Genomic DNA, 23945 nt, shown 5'->3' on the forward strand with positions numbered 1-23945 from the left:
AAGGGGGAGACAGAACGGAACCAAACATACCAACAAAATAAAATAAATAGGATAGAAATGTACAAGTAAAATAAATAAATAAATAAGTAAATAGAGTAATAAATATGTACAACCATAAATATAGACTGTAGACTGTAAGCTCCTTGGTGGCAAGGAATGTATTTATTATATTGTACTCTCCCAAGCTCTTAGTACAGTGCTCTGCACCCAGTAAGCGCTCAATAAATACAATTGACTGAATGACTGAATGGGAGGAGACCCCTAGAGCTTTACCCTGCCTCTCCCTGCCCCAACCTTCGAGCTCCCCTAGACGGAGGGTTGGGAGCGCCCCATGCCTGGAGCCAGCCGAGAGTTCCTGTGGTCCCAGCAAGGTGGTCTCCATCCAGGCCCGCAGGGCAGAATTTCCCAGACTCCTTCACTCAGGCGCTCGGAGCCACAGGCTCGTTCCTGTCTCCTATTGCCAGTGGTGGTTGGCAGTAAGGGAAGAGGGGGTTGTGGTCTGGACTGGATCCCGGGCCCTAAAAGGATGAGGAGACTCCATGAATCTGTCTCTACTCTCCCCACCCTGCAGCTCTCCCTTCCTAACCATCTCTGAGAGCTCAGTTTTCCCATCTGCAAAATGGGCCTCGCCGATCCCGTTGCAGAGAGCTCGAACGAGGGCTGGTTGCTGGGGAAGCACGTGTGGGCATCTATCTCACTGCGGGTGTGAGGGGAGCGCCTCTGCCCTGCTCCCCCAAATCCTGGGGAGATGGTCAGGGGCTGAGAAGCAGCATGACAGTGGAAAAGAGCATGGGTTTGGGAATCAGAGGACGTGAGTTCTAATCTCTACTCCGCCCCTCGTCCACTGTGTGACCTTGGGCAAGCCACTTAACTTCTCTGTGCCTCAGTTACCTCATTTGTAAAATGGGGATTAAGACTGTGAGTCCCGGGTGGGCCAACCTGATTGCCTTGTATCTACCCAGCGTTTGGAACAGTGCTTGGCACATAGTAAGCACTTAACAAATACCATACTTATTATTAGACTGTAAACTCATTGTGAGCAGGCAGTGTGTTATAGTGTACTCTCCCGAGCGCTTAGTACAGTGTTCTGCATATAGTAAGCGCTCAATAAATATGACTGACTGACCGGAGACTTCTGACATCTCGTGCGTCCCGCTGGTTCGCCCGCTTCTTCTTGATTCCCGGCGGGAGTCACCTTGGGTGCTGCCCCTATTTCCTTTTGGCTACCAAGTCTTGGGGTTCCTCGCCCACCTGCCTGCCCGGGGGCCTCGGACTGGGAAGTTGTCGAGCACCCCGGGGAAGAGGCGAGGTGATTCTGCGGCTAGATTCGCGGGGTGCAGGGGGGTGAAACAAGAGGGAGGCAAAGCAAAGCAGCCCACACACTGATCGGTGGCAAGGCAAGCATCTCTGCCTGGGCCCCTCCTGCACCGAGGGCGGGCGGGGGGGTCCTCTGGCTGACCCCACTCTCAGCCGGTCCGAACCGTCCCCACTCCCTAGTCCTAACTGCACCGGTTTCCTGCCTCGCTCCACTGTGTTTAATCGCTTCCTGGCGAGGCCTGGAGACCCCCGTGCCCTCTATGTGTCCTTGGCAAAGCCACCAGGAAGAGAGAGGCAGAGGCGGTGGCAGACCCCTCCCCTCGGGCCCAGAGTCCAGTCAGAGAAGAGGGTGCTTGCCAACCTCTTACTAAGCGCTGTGCTTAGCTCTGGGCTACATAATCAAATCCGACAGAGTCCCTGTCCCCGAAGGCCTCACAGTCCAAGAGGAGGGAGAACCGGTATTGAATTCCTCTTTTACAGATGAGGACTCTGAAGCCTGGAGAATAATAACAATAATAATTGTGGTATTTGTAAAGTGCTTCCTGTGTGCCAGGCACTGTACTAAGGTGGATATAAGCAAATCAGGTTGGATGCAGTGCCCGTCTCACGTGGGGCTCGCAATCTCAATCCCCATTTTACAGGTGAGGTAACTGAGGCCCAGAGAAGTGACTTGCCCAACGTCACGCAGGAGACAAATGGCAGCGCTGGGATTAGGACAGAATAATAATGATGGTATTTGTTAAGCGCTTACTGTGTGCAAAGCACTGTTCTAAGCGCTGGGGAGGTTACAAGGTGATCAGGTTGTCCCACGGGGGGCTCACAGTTTTAATCCCCATTTTACAGATGAGGTAACTGAGGCACAGAGAAGCAAAGTGACTTGACCAAAGTCACACAGCTGACAGTTGGCGGAGCCGAGATTTGAACCCATGACCTCTGACTCCAAAGCCCAGGCTCTTTCCACTGAGCCGCGCTGCTTCTCCAAGTGAAGACAGAAGTGAAGTGATTTGTCCAAGATAACACAGCAAGCTAGTGGCAAAGGTAGAATTAGAACCCAGGCCCCTTGACTCTGAAGCCTATGCTCCTTTCACTAGGCCATGCTGTTTCACATGTTCCCCGGGTCAGCTGGTCAGTGACCCGCTGCCCACTTGACACCAGAACTGCCCTGCGGAGTCTGGGCCCCCCTCTCCCTCCTCAAAAACTTCCCCGGGCTTCTCCCGCAAAAACCAAGCTCCTGATCTCTGACCTTTGCTCCACCCCCAACTTACCAACTTGTACTTTCCAAGCGCTTAGTACAGTGCTCTGCACACAGTAAGCGCTCAAGAAATACGATTGAATGAATGAATGAATCCCCATTTACTCTTTGTCCTTCCCAAGAAAACCACCCATCTATCCCTTGAATTCAGCTCTCCGGCCTCCGACCTGCTGATTAGGGAAGCACTGTGGTTCAGTGGAAAGAGCCCGGGCTTTGGAGTCAGAGGTCATGGGTTCCAATCCCAGCTCCGCCAATTGCCAGTTGTGTGACTTTGGGCAAGTCACTTAACTTCTCTGTGCCTCAGTTCCCTCATCTGTAAAATGGCGATTAAAACTGAGGCCCCCGTGGGACAACCTGATCACCTTGTAACCTCCCCAGCGCTTAGAACAGTGCTTTGCACATAGTAAGTGCTTAATACCATAATTATTATTATTATTATACATTTTCTTCCCACTGAAACACCCCTCAACACCACTCCCCCCACCTCCGCATGGCCTTAAGCCTCACTGACAACCCACATCCCTCCCCACGTTTACAGCCTTTGTGAAAAGCCACCTCCTCCTGGAGGCCTGCCCTGATCAATCCCCCAACTGTCCAACCGTGCAGACCCTCAGTCCTCTCAGCACTTGGGCACACTTTTGTTCTTGATCTGTTTATCCAGGTGGGACTATTATTTACAACCATTTGAACTCTCAATTATTGCATATTCGTCTATTTATGTGTGCTTAGAACAGGGCTAAAAACTGTCTATGTTGGTGGCTCGTACTGGAATCTATGCTCCTTGAGGAGAGGGATCCTGTCTTGTATTCCCATATCCAAGACTGGGATCTCAAGGGGGTGTGACTGAGGGCCCCCCCTTCTTGGGCTCATGGCCTAAGACATTTCCTCGCATCCAGTGGATATAAGCACCCCCTCCGGAGTCTACAACATTAAGCTAGGAGGAAGAGGAGAAAGAGGGGGAACCTCCCCCCCGAAATTCCTTGACTGTAGGCCTGAAAGCAAACACAGACAGGGCACTGGCCCAGCAGCCCTGCTCCACGGCAGCCTTGGCCCCGGAAGTCAGAGAGAGGGCAAGAATGTGTCAGGCACGTTTTATTGGGGGTTTTTTTAGTTAAAAAAATAGAACAACTCCACTTTTCTACCAGTGAGGATGAAAATCCAAGCACAAAGAGTCAACTGAAAACACAGCTGTGAACTTGAACACCAAGCTGGGGAGGGGTCTGGGCCGGCCCAGGGAGACTTTTAGGAAAACCAATAGCTCAGAGGAGACACACCTACCGCTCTGCATCCCCTCCAGCTGGGAGGTGGACCTTGAGGGGCTTCTTCTGGTCTCCCATTGCTACTGCCATTTGATGAGTTTCTTCTCATTCCCCGTCCAAGATTCCCCATCACCACGGCCTGAGACAAAATCTAGGCCTCGAGGAATTTCAGAGTTCCAGCTGGGGGACCCTCGATCCCTGCCTCCCCACCTGCCACTCACTGGGCCCCCCACTCTTGTGCAAGGAGGTTTGGGGGCCCACTCAGTGCTTTGCACATAGTAAGTGCTTAATAAATGCCATCATTATTATTATTATTCCCCTGGTGGCACTCGGGGGGACCCAGGGAATCAGCTTAGCCCAGGGGGAGGTTCAAGGACCCCGTGGGAGAGCAGGTCATCGTCACGTCTCAGGGCAGAGCACACCGGGAGTTGAGGGGAGATGGGGAGAGTCCTCAATACAACCCACAGCCCCCGATGCCTGCGAACCACCTTTATTGGTGCCGTCTAAGAAATGGGCTTCTTCCAGACCTCCCTGCAACACTGAGGCCTCCAACTTCCCTTGTCTGGAGTCAGCCGCCCCAGCCTCCTCCCCTTCCCATTTTTTAGCGGCTTTGAGAAGATCCCAAGCTCTTTCCCCAAGGAGGGTTCCCAATTCCAATGGATCCGAGGGCCGGCATCCAACCTGCATGACTAACCCCAGCCTTGGCCACCCAGGATAGGGAGAGGGGCTTGGCAGAGGCTGTGTATGGGGGTGTGTTGGGGGGTACGGGGGTTCCCCATCCCCATCCTCCTCCTCCCTTTCCAGCCTGGATCCCAACCATTCCTGAGCCTCCTCTTAAGGCCCCAGGACCCCTTCCCCTCTAGTCCTGCCTCTGACAAATAGGTGTATGTCCCTCTTCGCCCCTGGGGCCCTCCCTGGGCCGATGCAGAGCCCGGAGGTGGTCCACAACAGAGCCCCCCTCCACTTCCAACCCCAGAACATCAGAATCCATAACTCAACTGCCAGGGGCCACGCAAGGGTCCGCGAGTCTCAGAAAGGGGGGTTCGGGCAGTTCCCCATCTCAGGTTTTGCCCCTTGCCCACTGCTGGGTTAGTCACTTCTCTCTGCGCTGTTAAAGGTCACAGCTGAGCTCAGTTCCCATGCAGTTTAATCACCTGAAAACATTAAAATCAAAATGAATGTGCATTTGTGGACACAGAGGGCCCTTCCCCGAGAACAGCAACATCAGTCAAAGCACGAGCCCCGCGCCCCCGGCTCTCCTGGGCAGGGGGTCCAAGCCCCTCCCCGCCAGCTCTCCTGGGCAGCGGGTCCCCCCTAGCTCTCTCTGCCCCTCCTGGTCCCCTTACCCGGAGCGGGGAGAAACAACACTGGGGCGGAAGACCAGTTCAGGCCACGGTCCAAGCCACGCTTCTGGCGGGGGGCAGTCACTGGGAGGCTGGGGAGCCAGGGCAGTGGCGCCAGGGTGAGGGAGGTGAGGGAGTGCTTTCACGTGGACTTCAGGCAGCCCTGCCATGGGCATGCCTGGGCGAACGTTGACCTTGGTCCCCGGAGGCCAGGGAGGTTGGCCATTCTCGGGCGATACTTCTAGGCCCGGGACCACGGAGGGGCAGGGGCGGCACGAGGCTTCGGGAAGATTTGAAAGAGACAGAGGGAGGGATCTGCCTGGTCCACGGGGAGACCCTGGCCCTCCGCACTCTCACCTGCCCCCAGCCCGGGCCTGAGCGTGCGGGGAGGGGAGCGGAAGGGGAAACATCGAAGGGTCAGGGAGGATAGGGAGGGAACAGAGACTGGTCCGGGGAGGGACCCCCGCCCCGGGGCCTCTATTTCTGCATGTCGCACTGGAGCAGGAGGACGATGGAGGGGTCACTCTTGGCCGCCTCCTTGAACTCCTCCAGGGTGATCTGGTCATCTCGGTCCTTGTCCATCTTGGTGAAGATCTTGTCCACACGTTGCTGGGGGGTCAGTCCGTCCTGGTTCATCCGCATCATGATGACGGTGCCCACCATCTTGTAGATGGCCTGGGAGAGGGACAGAGAGCAGTCAACAGGAGGGGCAGGGTCTGCCGGAGACCCCTACCCCAAACACCTGGAAGGGGCAGAGTGCAGAGGGAAATGCAGGCTCTGGGCTGACAGGGCAGGAAGGCTGAAGGCAGGTGTGAACCCACCAGGGGCCTCCGCTGATTTGGGAATGAAGCCCCCAAGGAGGCAGGTCAGAGATTCTTCCGGGGGTCCTGGTTGGAATCTGAGTAACCCCGAGAGAGCTCCGTGGGGAGGGGTCCTGGGACTCAGCAGGGCAGGGGGCCCGGCAGACACAACCAGTAATAACAATAATAACTGTGGTATTTGTTAAGCACTTACTACGTGCCAGGCATTGCACTAAGAGCTGGGATGGATACAACCAAATTGGGATGGACACAATCCCTGTCCCATGTGGAGCTCACAGTCTCCATCCCCATTTTACAGATGAGGGAACTGAGGTACAGAGAAGTGAAGTGACTTGCCCAAGATCACACAGCGGACAAGTGGTGGAGCCGGCATTAGAACCCATGAGAAGCAGCGTGGCTCAGTGGAAAGAGCCCGGGCTTTGGAGTCAGAGGTCATGGGTTCTAATCCCGACTCCACCACTTGTCAGCTGTGTGACTTTGGGCAAGTCACTTCACTTCTCTGGGCCTCAGTTACCTCATCTGGAAAATGGGGATGAAGACTGTGAGCCCCCCGTGGGACAACCTGATCACCTTGTTACCTCCCCAGTGCTTAGAACAGTGATGTGCACATAGTATGCACTTGATAAATGCCATTATTATTATTATTATTATTATATGACCTTCGGACTCCCACGCTGCAGTCCGGGAAGATCCACGTCTTTGTGGGGGTTATATGTTGAGCTGTCTCCCCCCTCACCCCCACCCCTCCTTGCAAGCCCCTGCCCGCCAGCCCGCGGTCCAGTCTCTCCCCCTGTCCCGGGCGACCGAGGCCCTGCCTCGATTTTACCTCGATGATCTCCAGCATCTCCAGGCGCGTGATCTTGCCGTCCCCATCCAGGTCATACATCTCGAAGGCCCAATTGAGCTTTTGCTCGAAGCTGCCCCGAGAGGTGACGCTGAGGGCGCAGATGAACTCCCGAAAGTCGATGGTGCCGTCCCCGTTCTTGTCGAAGGTGCGGAAGGCGTGCTGGGCGAACTTGGAGGCGTCGCCGTACGGGAAGAACTGGGGAGGGCAGAGAGGCCTGGCTGAAAGGTCCAGCCGCCGGGGAGCCGGGCAGAGATGACCCTCTGGGGGTGGGTTTCGGGGGCGGGGGGGGGGGGGGTCCTTGGGCTGCAGACTACTTAGTACAGTGCACTGCACTCAGTAGGTGCTCTATAAATACCATTACAGCTACTACAACTAATACTGAACGGTGCTTGGCACATGGTAAGCACTTAATAAATGCCATCATTATTATTATTACTGTCAGAGTGTAAACTCCTTGTGGTCAGGGAATGTGTCAGTTATTGCTTCATACTTTCCCAAGTATTTAGTCAGTGCAGCCTGTTAAGTGGGTGTTCAATACATGCTATTAATATTGTATTAGAGATGGGGGCCCCAAGCAACATCCTACCCCCGCCCAACTACTGGCTGATCATTCTTGGGGGAGTTTCTAGGGGTAGGGGCAGGAAGAGGGGCAACTTAAACCCTGGTTGGGCTCCCTGCCTCCACCCCAAAGCTTTCCAGCTATACCTTCTGCTCCAAGAATGACCAGTTCGCCCTGAACCCCATGGGATTGGGCCCGGCCTTCCCACTGGTGGGAAGAGGCAGAGGTGTTCCTTACTTTAAAGCAGAGAAACCAGGTGGGGGTCCAGGGCATTTCTGCGTCATCCTTGATCCAAGAAATCCCAAAACAGCAGGGCTGAATCCCATTTCCCAGATTGGCCAGACCTCCCCGGCTTGGGGACCCAGAAACCCGCCATTCTGGGGGGCTGTTTCCCCTGGCGGTCCGCTCCGGCCCCCGCCGCGGCCCTCTCCTTGCCCCACTTCATCCCCGCTACCTTAATGTAAAGCTGCTGGAACTCATCCAGGTTGAGGATGCCCGTGGGGCAGTCCTTCAGGAAGCCTTTGTACCATTGCTTCAGCTCGTGTTCGCTGAACTCCGTGCTCCTCACCAGGTCGTCCAGCATCTCAGGGGCCAGTTTGCTGTTCTGCTTCCCCATGGTGGACCTGGGGGGCCGGAGACACCGGGTGAGGGGAGCACGTGGAGATGAGGAAGGCAAAGCCCCACTGGGGCACTACTCCACCGGTCATCAGAGTAGATCTTCCTCCGTGAAGCGAGAGTACCCTCGCCCAGATCCTTCTAGACTGTCCCTCCTTGTGGGCAGGGAACAGGTCTACTAGGGAGAGGCAGCGTGGCTCAGTGGAAAGAGCACGGGCTTTTGAGTCCAAGGTCAGGGGTTCAAATCCCGGCTCTGCCAATTGCCAGCTGTGTGACTTTGGGCCAGTCACTTCAGTTCTCTGGGCCTCAGTTCCTTCATCTGTCAAATGGGGATGAAGACTGTGAGCCCCCCGTGGGACAACCTGATCACCTTGGAACCTCCCCAGTGCTTAGAACAGGTTTTTTTTTCCCAGACTGAGCCCCCTCCTTCCTCTCCCCCTCCTCCCCATCTTATCTCCTTCCCCTCCCCACAGCACCTGTATATATATATATATGTTTGTACATATTTATTACTCTATTTTACTTGTACATATTTATTCTATTTATTTTATTTTGTTAATATGTTTGATTTTGTTGTCTGTCTCCCCCTTCTAGACTGTGAGCCCACTGTTGGGTAGGGACCGTCTCTAGATCTTGCCAACTTGTACTTCCCAAGCGCTTAGTCCAGTGCTCTGCACACAGTAAGCGCTCAATAAATACGATTGAATGAATGAATGAATGACAACTCAGCTATACCGTACTCCCCCAAGTGCTTAGTACTGTGTCCTGCGCACAGTAAGGGCTCAATAAATATGATTGATCCATAGAGAAGCAGCGTGGCTCAGTGGAAAGAGCACGGGCTTTGGAGTCAGAGGTCATGGGTTCGAATCCCAGCTCCACCACATGTCTGTTGTGTGACCTTGGGCAAGTCACTTAACTTCTCTGAGCCTCAGTTACCTCATCTGTAAAATGGGGATTAAGACTGTGAGCCCCACGTGGGACAACTTAATCACCTTGTATCCCCCCCAGCACTTAGAACAGTGCTCTGCACATAGTAAGCACTTAACAAATGCCATCATTATATATGACTCAGGAAGAAGACCCAGGTCCTGTCTGAGGAGGTGGACACCAGAGGCTCAGAGAGGCAGCTCATTACGGGCGGGTTGCTGTTCCCACCATCCTGCCTTTCGAGGCCCCTCCCCTCCAGCCACACTTCTGTCCCAGCTTGGTTCTTTAAGCGCTTAGTACAGTGCTAAGCACTTAGTACAGTGCTCTGCACATAGTAAGTGCTCAATAAATACGATTGATGATGATGATGCCCAGGGGACAGTGCTTTATGGACAGGGAATATATCTACCAATCATTCATTCATTCATATTTATTGAGCACTTACTATATGCAGAGCACCATGCTAAGATCTTGGGAAAGTACAACACAACAATAAACAGTAGCATTCCCTGCCCACAGCAAGTTAATAATAATAATAATAATAATAATAATAATGGTATTTGTTAAACTCTCACTATGTGCCAGGCTGGAGAAGCAGCGTAGCTCAGTGGAAAGAGCACGGGCTTTGGAATCAGAGGTCATGAGTTCAAATCCCGGCTCTGCCAACTGTCAGCTGTGTGACTTTGGGCAAGTCACTTAACTTCTCTGTGCCTCAGTTACCCCATCTGTAAAATGGGGATTAAGACTGTGAGCCCCCCTTGGGACAACCTGATCACCTTGTAACCTCCCCAGTGCTTAGAACAGTGCTTTGTACATAGTAGGTGCTTAATAAATGCCATTATCATTATTATTATTACAGTAAGTGCTGGGTGGATACAGCAAATCAAGATGGACACAGTCCCTGTCCCACGTGGGGTTCACCCTCTCAATCCCTACATTACAGACGAGGTAACTGAGGCCTAGATAAGTGAGTTGTGTTGTATCATCCTCTCTCAAGTGCTGAGTAGAATGCTCTCTGCACATATTAAGCGCTCAATAAATTCACGGATTGATTACATGAGATAGAGTGTCCGTGTTGGCCACCTGGACCGGATCTCCTAATCTGGGGAAGAGACAGCTGGAGGAGGTTGCAGGGGGGCGGGATAAGAATGTGAAGGAATCTGGAATAGAGGATGGTGTCCCCTGAGAACCCTCCAAGAGAAAACAGGCTTGCACTGAAACAGGAGGGTCTTTGATTAGACACCCAGAGGAAGGAAAAGGCTGGGGAATTCCTTTCTCCTGGACCTCCATCTACCTGGACTAGGAAAGGGAAGTCCTGCATGGATGCAGGGGAATAGAGGAGTTGACCTTTAGTGGGCCAATCAACCAATCCAAACCAATCCCCCTCCTTCCTCTCCCTTCCTCCCCCCCCACCCCTCGCCTTACCTCCTTCCCCTCCCCACAGCACCTGTATATATGGATATATGTTTGTACGGATTTATTACTCTATTTATTTTATTTGTACATATTTTTTCTATTTAATTTTGTTAATATGTTTTGTTCTGTCCTCTCTCTCCCCCTTCTAGACTGTGAGCCCGCTGTTGGGTAGGGACCGTCCCTTTATGTTGCCAACTTGAACTTCCCAAGCGCTTAGTACAGTGCTCTGCACACAGTAAGCACTCAATAAATAAGACTGACTGAATGAATAAATACAATTGAATGGATGAATGAATGAATGAATTGAGAAGCAGCGTGGCTTAGTGGACAGAGCCCGGGCCTGGGAGTCCAAAGGTCATGGGTTCTAATCCCGCCACTGCCACTTTTCTTCTGTGTGACTTTGGGCAAGTCACTTGACTTCTCTGGGCCTCAGTTACCTCATCTGTGAAGTGGGGATTGAGACTGTGAGCCCCACGTGGGACAGGGACTATGTCCAACCTGATTTGCTTGTATCTACCCCAGTGCTTAGTAGAGTGCCTGGCACATAGTAAGCACTTAACAAATGCCATCATTGTTATCTACCCCAGCACTTAGTACAGTGCCTGGCACATAGTAAGTGCTCAATGAATGGCATTAAAACAGAAACAATCAAAGCCATGCGGTAGGGCAGCCTGCGGGCCGAATCCCCCTTCACTTCAGGGAATGGACTATGAAAGTTTCCAGGTGTTGGACACGTTTCGCAGTCCGGCAGGGTCGCTGGACTGGTCCACCCCGGCCGGCTGTGCTGTCCTGCTCTGCCCATCATGGGGCGAGGCGGGGTCCAGCAAGTAGTCACCCCAGGGAAGAGAGGAGCTGGCGGAGCCCAGAGGGTCATTCTCCCCACAAGGACCAGAGATTCCGAGAAGACCCCACAGCTGAGATCGTGGGACCATACCCCCTGGAAACAGCATGGCCTAATGGAAAATGCACGGGCCTGAGACCCGGAGGACCTAGGTTCTAATGCCCACTACATCAGTTGCCTGCTGTGTGACCCTGGTCAAGTCACTTCCCTGTCCCTCAGTTTCTTTAACTGTAAAATTCAATACCTGTTCTCGGCCTTCCCACACTGAGCCCCCTCCTTCCTCTCCCCCTCGTCCCCCTCTCCATCCCCCCATCTTACCTCCTTCCCTTCCCCACAGCACCTGCATATATGTATATATGTTTGTACATATTTATTACTCTAGTTATTTATTTATTTATTTTACTTGTACATATCTATTCTATTTATTTTATTTTGTTAGTATGTTTGGTTTTGTTCTCTGTCTCCCCCTTCTAGACTGTGAGCCTGCTGTTGGGTAGGGACTGTCTCTATGTGTTGCCGACTTGTACTTCCCAAGCCCTTAGTACAGTGCTCTGCACACAGTAAGCACTCAATAAATACGATTGATTGATTGATTGATTGATTGATTGTTTTCCTTCCTACTTGACTGGGAGCCTCATGTGGGATGGGGACTGTGTTCCACCTGATTAACTTGTCTCTACCCCAGCGCTTAGGACACTGCTTAACACACAGTAAGAACTTAACAAATACCCACGCCCCCACCAACTCTCAGAGCTTTGCTTTTCCTCCAAGGGAGATGACACATTTTTCCTCACACCTCCACATAAAGGCTGCTGCCTCTCCCAGCCCCCTTCCAAACCATCTCATCTCCCCCCCCCCCCCCCCCCCCCCCCCCCAGATTAGGTAGGTGGGAGTTTCAGGACCCCTGGACAGAGACCAGGCTGAAGGGAGGGGTCTGTTGTTGGGGTAATTAATTAATGATGGCATTTATTAAGCGCTTACTACGTGCAAAGCACTGTTCTAAGCGCTGGGGAGGTTACAAAGTGATCCGATTGTCCCACGGGGGGCTCACAGTCTTCATCCCCATTTTACAGCTAAGGGAACTGAGGCCCAGAGAAGTGAAGTGACTTGCCCAAAGTCACCCAGCTGACAATTGGCAGAGCAGGGATTTGAACCCATGAGCTCTGGCGCCAAAGCCCGTGCTCTTTTCACCTCACCTTGAGGGCAGCCACCATGCCTTTTCCTGTCCTAACAATAACTGTGGCACTTTGTAGGCAATTACTAATACTAATAATAATTAATAATAATTTTGGTATTTGTTAAGCGCTTACTATGTGCCAAACACTGTTCTAAGCACTGGGGGAGATACAAGGTAATCAGATTGTCCCACATGGGGCTTACAGTCTTAATCCCCATTTTACAGATGAGGGAACAGGCACAGAGAAGTTAAGTGATTTGTCCAAAATCACACAGCTGATAAGCAGCAGAGGCGGGATTAGAACCCACAACCTCTGACTCCTAAGCCCGCGCCCTTTCCACTGAGCCACGCTGCTTCTCTGTGTGCTTACTATGTGCTAAGTGCTAGGGTAGGTCACAGGGTAATCAGATCAGTCTCTGTTTCACATGGGGCTCACAGTCTTAGAGGCGAGCGGACAGGGATCTTATCCCCATTTTACCAAAGAGGAAACCAGGGCACAGAGAGGTTAGGTGGATTGTATAAGGTCACACAGCAAGCCAGTGGCAGAGTTGGGATCAGAACCCTGGCATCCTGATTCAATCAATGGTATTTCTTAATAATAATAATAATAATAATAATAATAATAATAATAGCATTTATTAAGCGCAGGTTACAAGGTGATGATGTTGTCCCACGGAGGACTCACAGTCTTAATCCCCATTTTACAGAGGAGGGAACTGCGGCCCAGAGAAGTGAAGTGACTTGCCCAAAGTCGCACAGCTGACAAGTGGCGGAGCCGGGATTTGAACCCCTGACCTCTGACTCCAAAGCCCGGGCTCTTTCCACTGAGCCACGCTGCTTCCCCTGAGTGCTTTCCTTGGGCAGAGCACTGTACTAAACACTTGGGAGAATACAATCCAATAGAGTTGGTAGGCATGATCCCTGCCCATAGGAGATCATAGGGAACTCCTTGTGGGCAGGGAATTGGTCTACTAACTCTGCTGTATTGTGCTTTCCCAAGTGCTTAATACTGTATTCAGCGCCCAATAAGTGTTCAATACATACCACTGATGGTTAGGAGCTTACAGTCTAGAGGAGCTTACAGCTTCATTCGCTTTCCACTAGACCTCACGGCCTCCTGTCTTCCCTTGCTGCTGAGGCTGGGCCCTGGCCCTCAGTGGAAAAGAGCCCGGGCTTTGGAGTCAGAGGTCATGGGTTCAAATCCCAGCTCCGCCAATTGTCAGCTGGGTGACTTTGGGCAAGTCACTTCACTTCTCTGGGCCTCAGTTCCCTCACCTGTAAAATGGGGATGAAGACTGTGAGCCCCCCCCGTGGGACAACCTGATCATCTTGTAACCTCCCCAGCGCTTAAAACAGTGCTGTGCACATAGTAAGCGCTTAACAAATGCCATCGTCATCATCACTAGGGACCCGGGTGGTAGGAAACAAGTGGTTCTGCGCTGGGAGACACCTGAGGCTATCAACCAGGCCTGAGCGATGTACGAGAGGAAGAGGGTAGGAATGTGAGCCCACGGTTGGGAAGGGACCGTCTCTATATGTTGCCAACTTGTACTTCCCAAGCGCTTAGTACAGTGCTCTGCACACAGTAAGTGCTCAATAAATACGATTGATGGATTGATTGAATAAGATGAGGTGTTGCCAGGACAACCTAGGTGTTAGGTGTCTCGAAATCCCAGGTGCCCCAGGCTCGGGAGCACTACGGAGTCATCATCATCATCAGTAGTATTTATCGAGCGCTTACTGTGTGCAGAGCACTGTACTAAGCACTTGGGAAGTACAAATTGGCAACATATACCATCCACCACAGCCTCCCAGATGAGGTCGGTCATAGGTGTCTCGAAATCCCAGGTGCCCCAGGCTCGGGAGCACTACGGAGTCATCATCATCATCAGTAGTATTTATCGAGCGCTTACTGTGTGCAGAGCACTGTACTAAGCACTTGGGAAGTACAAATTGGCAACATATACCATCCACCACAGCCTCCCAGATGAGGTCGGTCATTTTCCCAGCCTACACGAAGCTCCCGTCTCCTCAGAGCCCAGCCAAACTGCTTTGCTATTAAGAAGCGATGTAGCCTAGTGGTAAGAGCACGAGTCAGGACTGACCTGCTGTGTGACTTGAGGCCAGTCAATTAACCTCTCTGGGACTTATTTTCCTCAACAATACAACTGGGATAAGAACCCCACTTTCCCTCCCTTTTAGTTGTGAGCTCCGTGTGGGTCAGGGACTGTGTCTGAACTGTTATATCTGCATCTACCCCAGTGGTTTGTACATAGTAGGCAGCGTGGCCTAATGGATAGAGCCCGGGCCTGGGAGTTGGAAGGACTTGAGTTCTAATCCCAGTTCTGCCACTTGTCTTGGGTAAGTTACTTTATCATCATCATCAATAGTATTTATTGAGCACTTACTGTGTGCAGAGCACTGTACTAAGCGCTTGGAAAGTACAAATTGGCAACATATAGAGACAGTCCCTACCCAACAGTGGGCTCACAGTCTAAAAGGGGGAGACAGAGAACAAAACCAAACATACTGTGTACCTCAGTTTCCTCATCTGTAAAATGGGGATTACGACTGCAAGCCCCATGTGGGACAGGGACTTTGTCCAACCTGATTACCTGGCATCTACCCCAGTGCTTGGCACATAGTAAGCACTTAACAAATGCCATACAAAATAGTAAGCACTTAAATTCTAAAGGATATCCCGGGAACCATTCCAATTGGGCACCGCCACTTATGCTCATCCATGCCAGGCAGGCCAATGGGGATGGGGAGGGGGGCACCTGCACCTGCAGGTATTGGATTCACAGAGGCCTCCCTAGCTGGACCTGACAAGCCCAAGCCCATTTCCCAACCCTTTCTTTCTTTCTTTCTTTCTTTCTTTCTTTCTTTCTTTCTTTCTTTTTCTTTCTTTCTTTCTTTCTTTCTTTTTTTCTTTCTTTCATTCATTCATTCATTCATTCAATCGTATTTATTGAGCACTTACTGTGTGCAGAGCACTGTACTAAGCACTTGGGAAGTCCAAGTTGGCAACAGATAGAGGCAGTCCCTACCCAACAGCGGGCTCACAGTCTAAAAGGGGGAGACAGAGAACAAAACAAAACATAGTAACAAGATAATAATAATAATAATGGCATTTATTAAGCGCTTACTATGTGCAAAACACTGTTCTAAGCGCTGAGGAGGTTACAGGGTGATCAGGTTGTCCCACGGGGGGCTCACAGTCTTCATCCCCATTTTCCAGATGAGGGAACTGAGGCCCAGAGAAGTGAAGTGACTTGCCCAAAGTCACACAGTTGACAGTTGGGGGAGCGGGGATTTGAACCCATGACCTCTGACTCCAAAGCCCGGGCTCTTTCCACTGAGCCATGCTGCTTCTCCAAGATAAATAGAATATGTACAAATAAAGTAAATAAATAGAGTAATAAATACGTACAAACATATATACAGGTGCCGTGGGGAGGGGAAGGAGGTAAGGCGGGGGGGATGGGGAGGGGGAAAGGAAGGAGGGGGCTCAGGAACCCTGCTGCCTGTTCCCTGGGCTCAGGCCCTGGACCTCTCGCCCAGACCCCCTTCTCCTAGTGAAGTCTTTTAGACTGTGAGCCCACTGTTGGGTAGAGACTGTCTCTATATGTTGCCAATTTGTACTTCCCAAGCGCTTAGTACAGTGCTCTGCACATAGTAAGCGCTCAATAAATATGATTGATGATGATGAAGCCCACCGGGTCAGGCCCCGGAGGAGCAGTGACCTTTGGCGAGGGGGGACTCCCACTTGGAGGGATCACAGGTGGGACAGACACACTGCCCGCTCACAGAAGGTCTGGGAGCAAACCCCAACTCTCAGCTCGGTTTGGGATTGCCATTTCCAAATTGGTTGGTGTTGAAGGAACTTCTGAGAGAAGGTGGGTTTGGGGAGCCTCTAGTTCATTCATTCATTCATTCATTCATTCATTCATTCGTATTTATTGAGCGCTTACTGTGTGCAGAGCACAAGCGCTTGGGAAGTCCACGTTGGCAACATATAGAGACGGCCCCTACCCAACAGCGGGCTCACAGTCTAGAAGGGGGAGACAGGGAACAGAACAAATTAACAAAATAAAATAAATAGAATAGATATGTATAAATAAAATAAACAGAGTAATAAATACGTACAAACATATATACATATATACAGGTACATATTCATTCATTCATGTATTCAATCGTATTTATTGAGCGCTTACTGTGTGCAGAGCACTGGACTAAGCGCTTGGGAAGTACAAGTTGGCAACATAGAGAGACGGTCCCTACCCAACAGTGGGCTCACAGTCTAGAAGGGGGAGACAGAGAACAAAAGAAAACATATTAACAAAATAAAATAAATAGAATATGTACAAATAAAATAGAGTAATAAACATGTACAAACATATATACATATATATACATATATCCCTGCCCCAACAGGGCCACTGAGCAGCCCTCCCCTCCTTGCCCCCATCGCCCAACGACGCCAATGCACCTCACGCTCCCTTAGACCCCGCTCTAGTAAAGGGGACTCTCTGCTCCCTAATAATAATAATAATAATAATAATAATTGTAGCATTCATTAAATACATACTACGTGCCAAGCACTGTACTAAGTGCTGGTGTGGGGCTCACAGTCTTAATTCCCATTTTGATGAGGTAACTGGGGCACAGAGAAGTATAATAATAATAATGATGGCATTTATTAAGCGCTTACTATGTGCAAAGCACTGTTCTAAGCGCTGGGGAGGTTACAAGGTGATCAGGTTGTCCCACGTGGGGCTCACAGTCTTAATCCCCATTTTACAGATGAGGGAACTGAGGCACAGAGAAGTGAAGTGACTTGCCCAACTCACACAGCAGGCAAGTGGTGGAGCCGGGATTATAATTTAGATTAGAACTCAGGCCCAGGCTCTGTCTATAAGACTACAATTCTTCCCTTTGCCTCTCTCGCTCGCTTACCCCACACCGCTATGCTTTTCAATCAATCAGTGCTGTTTTTTGAGCACTTACTGTGTGTAGAGCACTGTACAGAGCACTTGGGAAAAGTACAATACAATAGAGTTGGTAAACACGATCCCTGCCCACAAGAAGTTTACAGTCTAAAGTGGGAGACAGTCATTAAAATTAATTCTGGGTCAGGAAATAGTAGGAATATAAGGATGATTAAGACTGTGAGCCCTATGTGGGACAGGGATTGTGACCATACAGATTATTTTTTATCTACCCTATTGTTTAGTACAGTGCTTGGCACATAGTAAGCACTTAACAAAGACCACAATTATTACTATTTTCTTTTCAAATGGTTAATATATATTATAACCATGGTATTGAAGATTAAAATAATAGTTGTGGCATTTAAGTGTTTACTATGTGCCAGGCACTGAACTAACATTAGGGTAGATACAAGATAATCTGAATGGACACAACCTCTGTCCCCCATTGGACAGGGGATTCAGGTATTGAATGCCTATTTTATAGATGTGGAAACTGAAGCCCGGAGAAGTTAAATGACTTGTCTAAGGTCATACATCAGGCAAGCAGCGTGGCTCAGTGGAAAGAGCACGGGCTTTGGAGTCAGAGGTCATGGGTTCAAATCCCAGCTCCGCCACGTCAGCTGTGTGACTTTGGGTAAGTCACTTAACTTCTCTGGGCCTCAGTGACCTCATCTGTAAAATGGGGATGAAGACTGTGAGCCCCCCGTGGGACAACCTGATCACCTTGTAACCTCCCCAGTGCTTAGAACGGTGCTTTGCACATAGTAAGTGCTTAATAAATGCCATCATTATTATTATTATTATTAAGTGGTGGAGACTGTGAGATATTTATAGGCAGGGAACGCATCTACTAATTATGCTGTACTATACTCTCCCAAGCACTTAGTATAGTGCTCTGCACATTGTAAGTGCTCCATCACCACTCCCCCTCCTACCTCACCTCCCTTCTCTCCTTCTCCAGACCAGCCCGCATCCTCCTCTCCTCTGCCACCACTAACCTCCTCACTGTGCCTCTTTCCCACCTCTTTCCCCGGCCCACGTTCTCCCCCTGGCCCGGAATGCCCTCCCTCCACACACCCACCAAACTAGCTCTCTTCCTCCCTTCAAGGCCCTCCTGAGAGCTCACCTCCTCCAGGAGGCCTTCCCAGACTGAGCCCCCCCTTTTTCCTCTCCTCCTCCTCCCCTCCCCATTCCCCCCCCCCCGCCCTTCTCCCTTCCCCTCCCCACAGCACTTGTGTATATTTGTACATATTTATTATTCTATTTATTTTATTAATGATGTGTATATAGACTGTGAGCCCATTGTTGGGTAGGGACCATCTCTATATGTTGCCAACTTGTACTTCTCATGCACTTAGTACAGTGCTCTGCACACAGTAAGCGCTCAATACGATTGAATGAATGAATATGGCTATGATTCTATTTCTTCTGTTGGTATTGACACCTGTCTTCTTGTTTGGGTTTTTTTGTCTGTCTCCCCCTCTAGACTGTGAGCCCATTGTTGGGTAGGGACCGTCTCTATATGTTGCCGACCTGAGCTCTGTACTAAGCTAGCAGAGGCTGCATCTCCCTTTCCCTGCCCAAGGATCCTGGCGGGAACATGGTAAGCCCCACCATGGCATCTCTGGGGCTCACGTTGTGGTGGTGGGGAGGAAATAGTCTCTCTGTGATGATAATAATAATAATGATGGTATTTGTTAAGTGCTTACTATGTGCCAAGCACTGTTCTAAGCACAGGAGTAGATGCAAGGTAATCAGATTGTCCCACATGGGACATTTTACAGGTAACTGGGGCACAGAGAAGTGACCTACACAAAGTCACACAGCTGATAAGTGGCAGTGCCGGGATTAGAACCCACAACCTCTGACTCCCAAGGGCCACATGGGCCCCTGTTGGCTTCTATGGAATCTCCTCTTGTCCCAGACTCTCAGGACTTGTTCCGCTTGAAAACTTCCCCATCCAACAGGTCTGCTGGGGAGGGTCACCGGTTCACTGACCCATCTCCCCCGCAACCCATCCTCCCACCTGGTCCCGCTGGTGAATGTCACCTCCTGGCTGGCTCCCAAATGTTCTCAGCTGTGTGGGCTTTCCGGCCCTCTCCCTGGAGAGGGATGTGGGAGAGAGGTAGGGAAAATAGGTAGAAAGCACCCCTCACTCCCTAGCCTTTTCTTCAGGCCCCTTTTCTTCACACCCAGGTTTCTGGAGAGGGTGGAAGGGAAAGGGAGAGAAATCTCATCCTCCCCCTTTCCAGCTTCGGTGTGGAGCTGGTGCTGAGAAGGTTACCATGGCAACCACAGTTCCATCCGTGGCAGGAAGGGTTGTTGGTTTTTTTTTTATTGCTCTCCCCCTGCAGTGGCAGGAGCCCTGAGGCTCCCGGGTACCCTTCCCGCTTCTCCTCTCGCTCCTCCTCGTGTAGTTCCAACAGCCTGTGTGTGAGCCCCTGTGTCTCCTTACTGGGGAAGGAGAGAAAGAGGGGGATGAGGCAGGTTGAAGATTATGGGGAATAAAGGTGGTTTTGAGAGAAACAGCCAAGCAGGAATCGCTGAGGCAGGGAGGTGTTGAAATCCCACCTCTCTCTTCATCCCCCCTCTTTCCACTCTGGATTTTGAACCCAGAATCAGTCCAGGATCCCAGGGATCCCAGCCACCCCCCCACCCCCACTGCCCCATTTCCCTTCTCCTTCTTTTTCCTGCCCCAAGCCCAATCTTCCAACCACGGTCAGGGTGGGGGGATTATGCAGGGAATTTGTCTGTTTATTGTTGTAGCATACTCTCCCAAGCACTTAGTACAGTGTTCTGCACACAGTAAGCACTCAATAAATATGACTGAATGAGCGAATCTGACAGGTGGGAGGAGTGGGAAGGGGCAAGGTGGGGGGGTCTTCCCCCCAATTCCTGGCCAGGCTGTGGGGAGAGAAGCAAGGCAGGGTATCTGTCCGAGGGGCAAGGGTCTGCCAACTTGTACTTCCCAAGCGCTTAGTACAGTGCTCTGCACACAGTAAGCGCTCAATAAATACGATTGATTGATTGATTGCTCACCTGATATTCCTGGGAATCGCTTTAGATCACTGATTGATAAGTCTGGTTCCTTTTGGCTGGGGTCCAGGCTGCCTCCTTCTGTCTTTCCATTCTATTTACTGGGTGCTTACAGTGTACAGAACACTGTACTAAGTGCTTGGGAGAGTACAATATAACAATAGACAGACATGTTTCCTGCCCACAGCGAGCTTACAGTCAGCCCAACTACCTCCGCAACTCCATTCCACAGTCCCAGCAAACACCGGGAACCCTGACTAGGTTTTCCTGATCCGTAGCTGGGTCTCTGGGTGCTGGTCCTGCCTCTCTCTCTACTCCCGAGTCTGTGCGATCCCATGAGCCAGGAGGTGGTGGGCCCTGATAAAAACAATAATAATAATAATTGTGGTATTTGTTAAGCACTTACTGTGTGCCAGGCACTGTATTAAGCTCTGGGGTGGATACGAGCAAATCAGGTTGGACACAGTCCCAGTTTTCGATCCCAGTTTTACAGATGAGGTAACCGAAGCACAGAAAAGTGAAGCGATTTGCCCAGGGACAAGTGGAGGTGTCAGGATTAGAACCCACGACCTTCTGACTTACCAAGCCCGGGCTTTTCCTGCCTCTCCGAGAAGGTCTTTGTCCAGTTCCAGGAGCTGAGGGTCAGAAATTATTTCTAGGTGAAAGGCAGAGAGGGGAGGGAGGGGAGAGAGGGAGTCTCACTTGCCCTCCAGTTTCAGCTGCTCCTGGGGACATGGAATGAGGAAAGACTGGAGGGTGGGGAGGGGGCGGGCCCTCTCTTTAACCTGGAGATTCAGAGCCACTCTCCAGAATCAATCTTCCCAGGACTTGACTTTGCCTGATCCCTGACCCTGCCTGGACAGGGAGAAGCAGCATGGCATAGTGGGGATTAAGATTGTGAGCCCCATGTGGGACAACCTGATCACCTTGTATCCCTTCAGTGCTTAGAACAGTGCTTTGCACATAGTAAGCGCTTAAAAAATGCCATTATTATTATTATTATTATTATTATTATTATTATTAGTGAATAGAAGGTCATGGGTTCTAATCCTAACCCCACCACTTGTCCGCTTTGTGGATTTGGGCAAGTCACTTCACTTCTCTGGGCCTTAGTTACCTCATCTATAAAATGAGGATTAAGGCTGTGAGCCCCATGTGGGACAGGGACTGTGTCCAACCCAATTTGTTTATATCCACCCCAGCGCTTAGTACAGTGCCTGGCATGTAGTAAGCGCTTAACAAGCACCACAGATATTATTATTATTGGCTCTAAGCCAGAATAGTGGAGCTGCCCAAAACTCATTCATTCATTCATTCAATTGTATTTATTGAGCACTTACTGTGCGCAGAGCACTGTACTAAGCGTTTGGGAAGTACAAATCGGCAACATATAGAGATGGTCCCTACCCAACAGCAGGCTCACAGTCCTTCTCCAGAGGCCCAGTCAGCCCCACCTAGACCCTAGGAGGGTATCAGGAGGAATCTGGCCAGCTGTGGGTGCTCACCAGAGGGAAAGATGAGTTGGCTGAAGTCCACAGGGTCCTCACAGCTTCAAGAGTGACCCCAGGCCCCATTGAGGGCAGGAATCGTGGGGCCTGGACTGAGGGGAGATGAGGGGCTCCTGGAACTGGTCAGGACCCACACTAAAGCGGTGGACAAGTGGCGGCAGAGGGGTGACCCCACCCAGGGGCCCACTCAATTCCCAGTTGTTTCCTGGGGTCCCCGCAAACCACAGCCCCCGGGCCACCCAAGGGGGAACTGAGGTGCAATGCTCCTGGGGCTCTGAGGGCTGGGATGGGTGCGGTGGTACATGGGCTTCTGGGAACAGTGTGGGTCAGAGTGGGGGGGGGGGCTTCTGCGGGGGCAGCGAGAGGGGGGCTGAGTCCTCTGGATCAAGCATCTGGTACAGTGCTCTGCACACAGTAAGTGCTCAATAAATATGACTGAATGAATGGATCACCCTTCCTCAAACCACACACCTACCTGCAGGGATCCAGGTTCAAGGGAGGGGCCAGACCCCGAGATCCCCTCCAATTCCAGAATCGTGGTGCAGCCAGGGGACTCAGGGCTAGGATCCCTCTCAGCCTGAACACTTGGAGACTCTGTTAGATCTAGGGGAGGAACAAGTCGGGGGCCCAGAGGAGATCACTCCTTTTTGGAGGCCAAGGCACCTCGCCCTTCCTCCTCCCCTTCCTTCTCCCTTCCTGTCCCACCCACCTGCCGGGACTTTCCCAGATTGGACATTCAGGTTCCCCGGACCTGTTGCCAAGGATCTGGGGAACTTTGCCACAGGGACAGAGGCCTCCCGGTTCAGTGGGGCTGGACTCGAGGGGAGGTGGGACTCTAGACTGAGGTCAGACCCCTCCGGAGCCTCCCTGCACAGTCCCCGGGGGGGACCCAGTGCGGCCCCAAAGCCAAACGCCCCCTGATCCCCTATTTATTTTGCTTGTACATATTTGCTATTCTATTTATTTTGTTATTGACGTGCATTTAGCTTTAATTCAATTTGTTCTGACGACTTGACACCTGTCCACGTGTTTTGTTTTGTCGTCTGTCTCCCCCTTCTAGACTGTGAGCCCGTTGTTGGGTAGGGACCGTCTCTATATGTGGCCGACTTGGACTTCCCAAGAGCTTAGTCCAGTGCTCTGCACACAGTAAGCGCTCAATAAATACGATTGAATGAATGAATGAATGAATCCTGCCGGGGACCCAGACCCTCATCATCTCCCCCAAAACTCCCGACCCTCTCCCCAGGAGATCCAAGGAGCAGAATGCATCGGATGGGGAGACAGGCGGGGGTGGGGGCGTGAAGCGTGACTGGGCCTCTCCCTCCCCATGCATCCTGGTGAAAATAGCAGCCACATTCCCCCACCTCTGCTCATCCACCTTCCCTCCCTCCTCCTGCTCCCCCCCATCTCAGGATCTCAGGACCCCAGATTAGCCTTAGGGAGGCCTCTTACCTAGTGAGCAGTTGAGGCTCAGGTGAGGTTACTTCTCCAAGTCCCTTCCTCCCTTCCTGGGGGTGGTCCAGGGGGTGTCGGCAAGCTCAGGTCTCCCCCACCTCCTGTCCGGAGCCCCGAGGAGAGATCTGTCTCCCCGTCTCAGCTGTCTCTGGGTCTCTTCTCCTGTATGAATATGTATCCCCTTCCAAGCAAAAATGATCTGTATAAATCCCGCCCCCTGAGCGGGAAAGCAAGGGCCCCAATTGGTTGCCTCTTCTGGCTGGGGAGGAGGGGGAGAGTAACGGACCACGGTCGGGGGGCGGGGGGCTCTGCCCGGGACCCCCAGTTGGGCTGTAGAGGGGCCACCTGTCCCTGGGAGGGAAGGGCGAGGGAGCCGGGAACAGGCAGGGATCCCCAGGATGCTTCGGCCCAGCCCCATTCATCCATTCATTCCATCGCATTTAATAATAATAATGGTATTTATTAAGCGCTTACTATGTGCAAAGCACTGTTCTAAGCGCTGGGGAGGTTACAAGGCCATCAGGTTGCCCCCCAGGGAGCTCACAGTCTTCATCCCCATTTTACAGATGAGGGAA

The 23945-nt window shown here is 51.4% G+C and overlaps 1 protein-coding gene across 3 annotated transcripts; it reads right to left on the reverse strand.

The window, feature by feature from the left end:
• Window positions 1-3646: 3646 nt before the first annotated feature.
• HPCAL4 (hippocalcin like 4) lies at window positions 3647-23538 on the reverse strand. Of its 3 annotated transcripts, none has more exons than XM_038758410.1 (5): window positions 23368-23538; window positions 20990-21042; window positions 7853-8021; window positions 6819-7034; window positions 3647-5846 (listed from the first exon to the last, which is right to left on the reverse strand). In XM_038758410.1, the coding sequence occupies exons 3-5, from the start codon at window positions 8012-8014 to the stop codon at window positions 5649-5651; spliced, it is 576 nt and encodes a 191-aa protein (XP_038614338.1). In that variant the 5' UTR covers window positions 8015-8021; window positions 20990-21042; window positions 23368-23538; the 3' UTR covers window positions 3647-5648. The 3 variants fall into 3 exon arrangements, with proteins under 3 accessions (XP_038614338.1, XP_038614339.1, XP_038614337.1); XM_038758411.1 differs by having other exon boundaries at window positions 20990-21062; XM_038758409.1 differs by lacking the exon at window positions 20990-21042.
• Window positions 23539-23945: the final 407 nt, after the last annotated feature.

Source organism: Tachyglossus aculeatus, chromosome 16, assembly GCF_015852505.1.
Source record: "Tachyglossus aculeatus isolate mTacAcu1 chromosome 16, mTacAcu1.pri, whole genome shotgun sequence".
In the NCBI taxonomy this organism is placed as follows: Eukaryota; Metazoa; Chordata; class Mammalia; order Monotremata; family Tachyglossidae; genus Tachyglossus; species Tachyglossus aculeatus.

Bases quoted from the DNA above. Each gene is read 5' to 3' on its own strand.
- HPCAL4 (XM_038758409.1), bottom strand. From the start codon at position 8,014: ATGGGGAAGCAGAACAGCAAACTGGCCCCTGAGATGCTGGACGACCTG. The intron at 7,035-7,852 runs GTAGCGGGGATG...TGCCCTCCCCAG, and splicing joins TCCAGCAGCTTTACATTAAG to TTCTTCCCGTACGGCGACGC. The intron at 5,847-6,818 runs GTAAAATCGAGG...TCCCTCTCCCAG, and splicing joins AGATGCTGGAGATCATCGAG to GCCATCTACAAGATGGTGGG.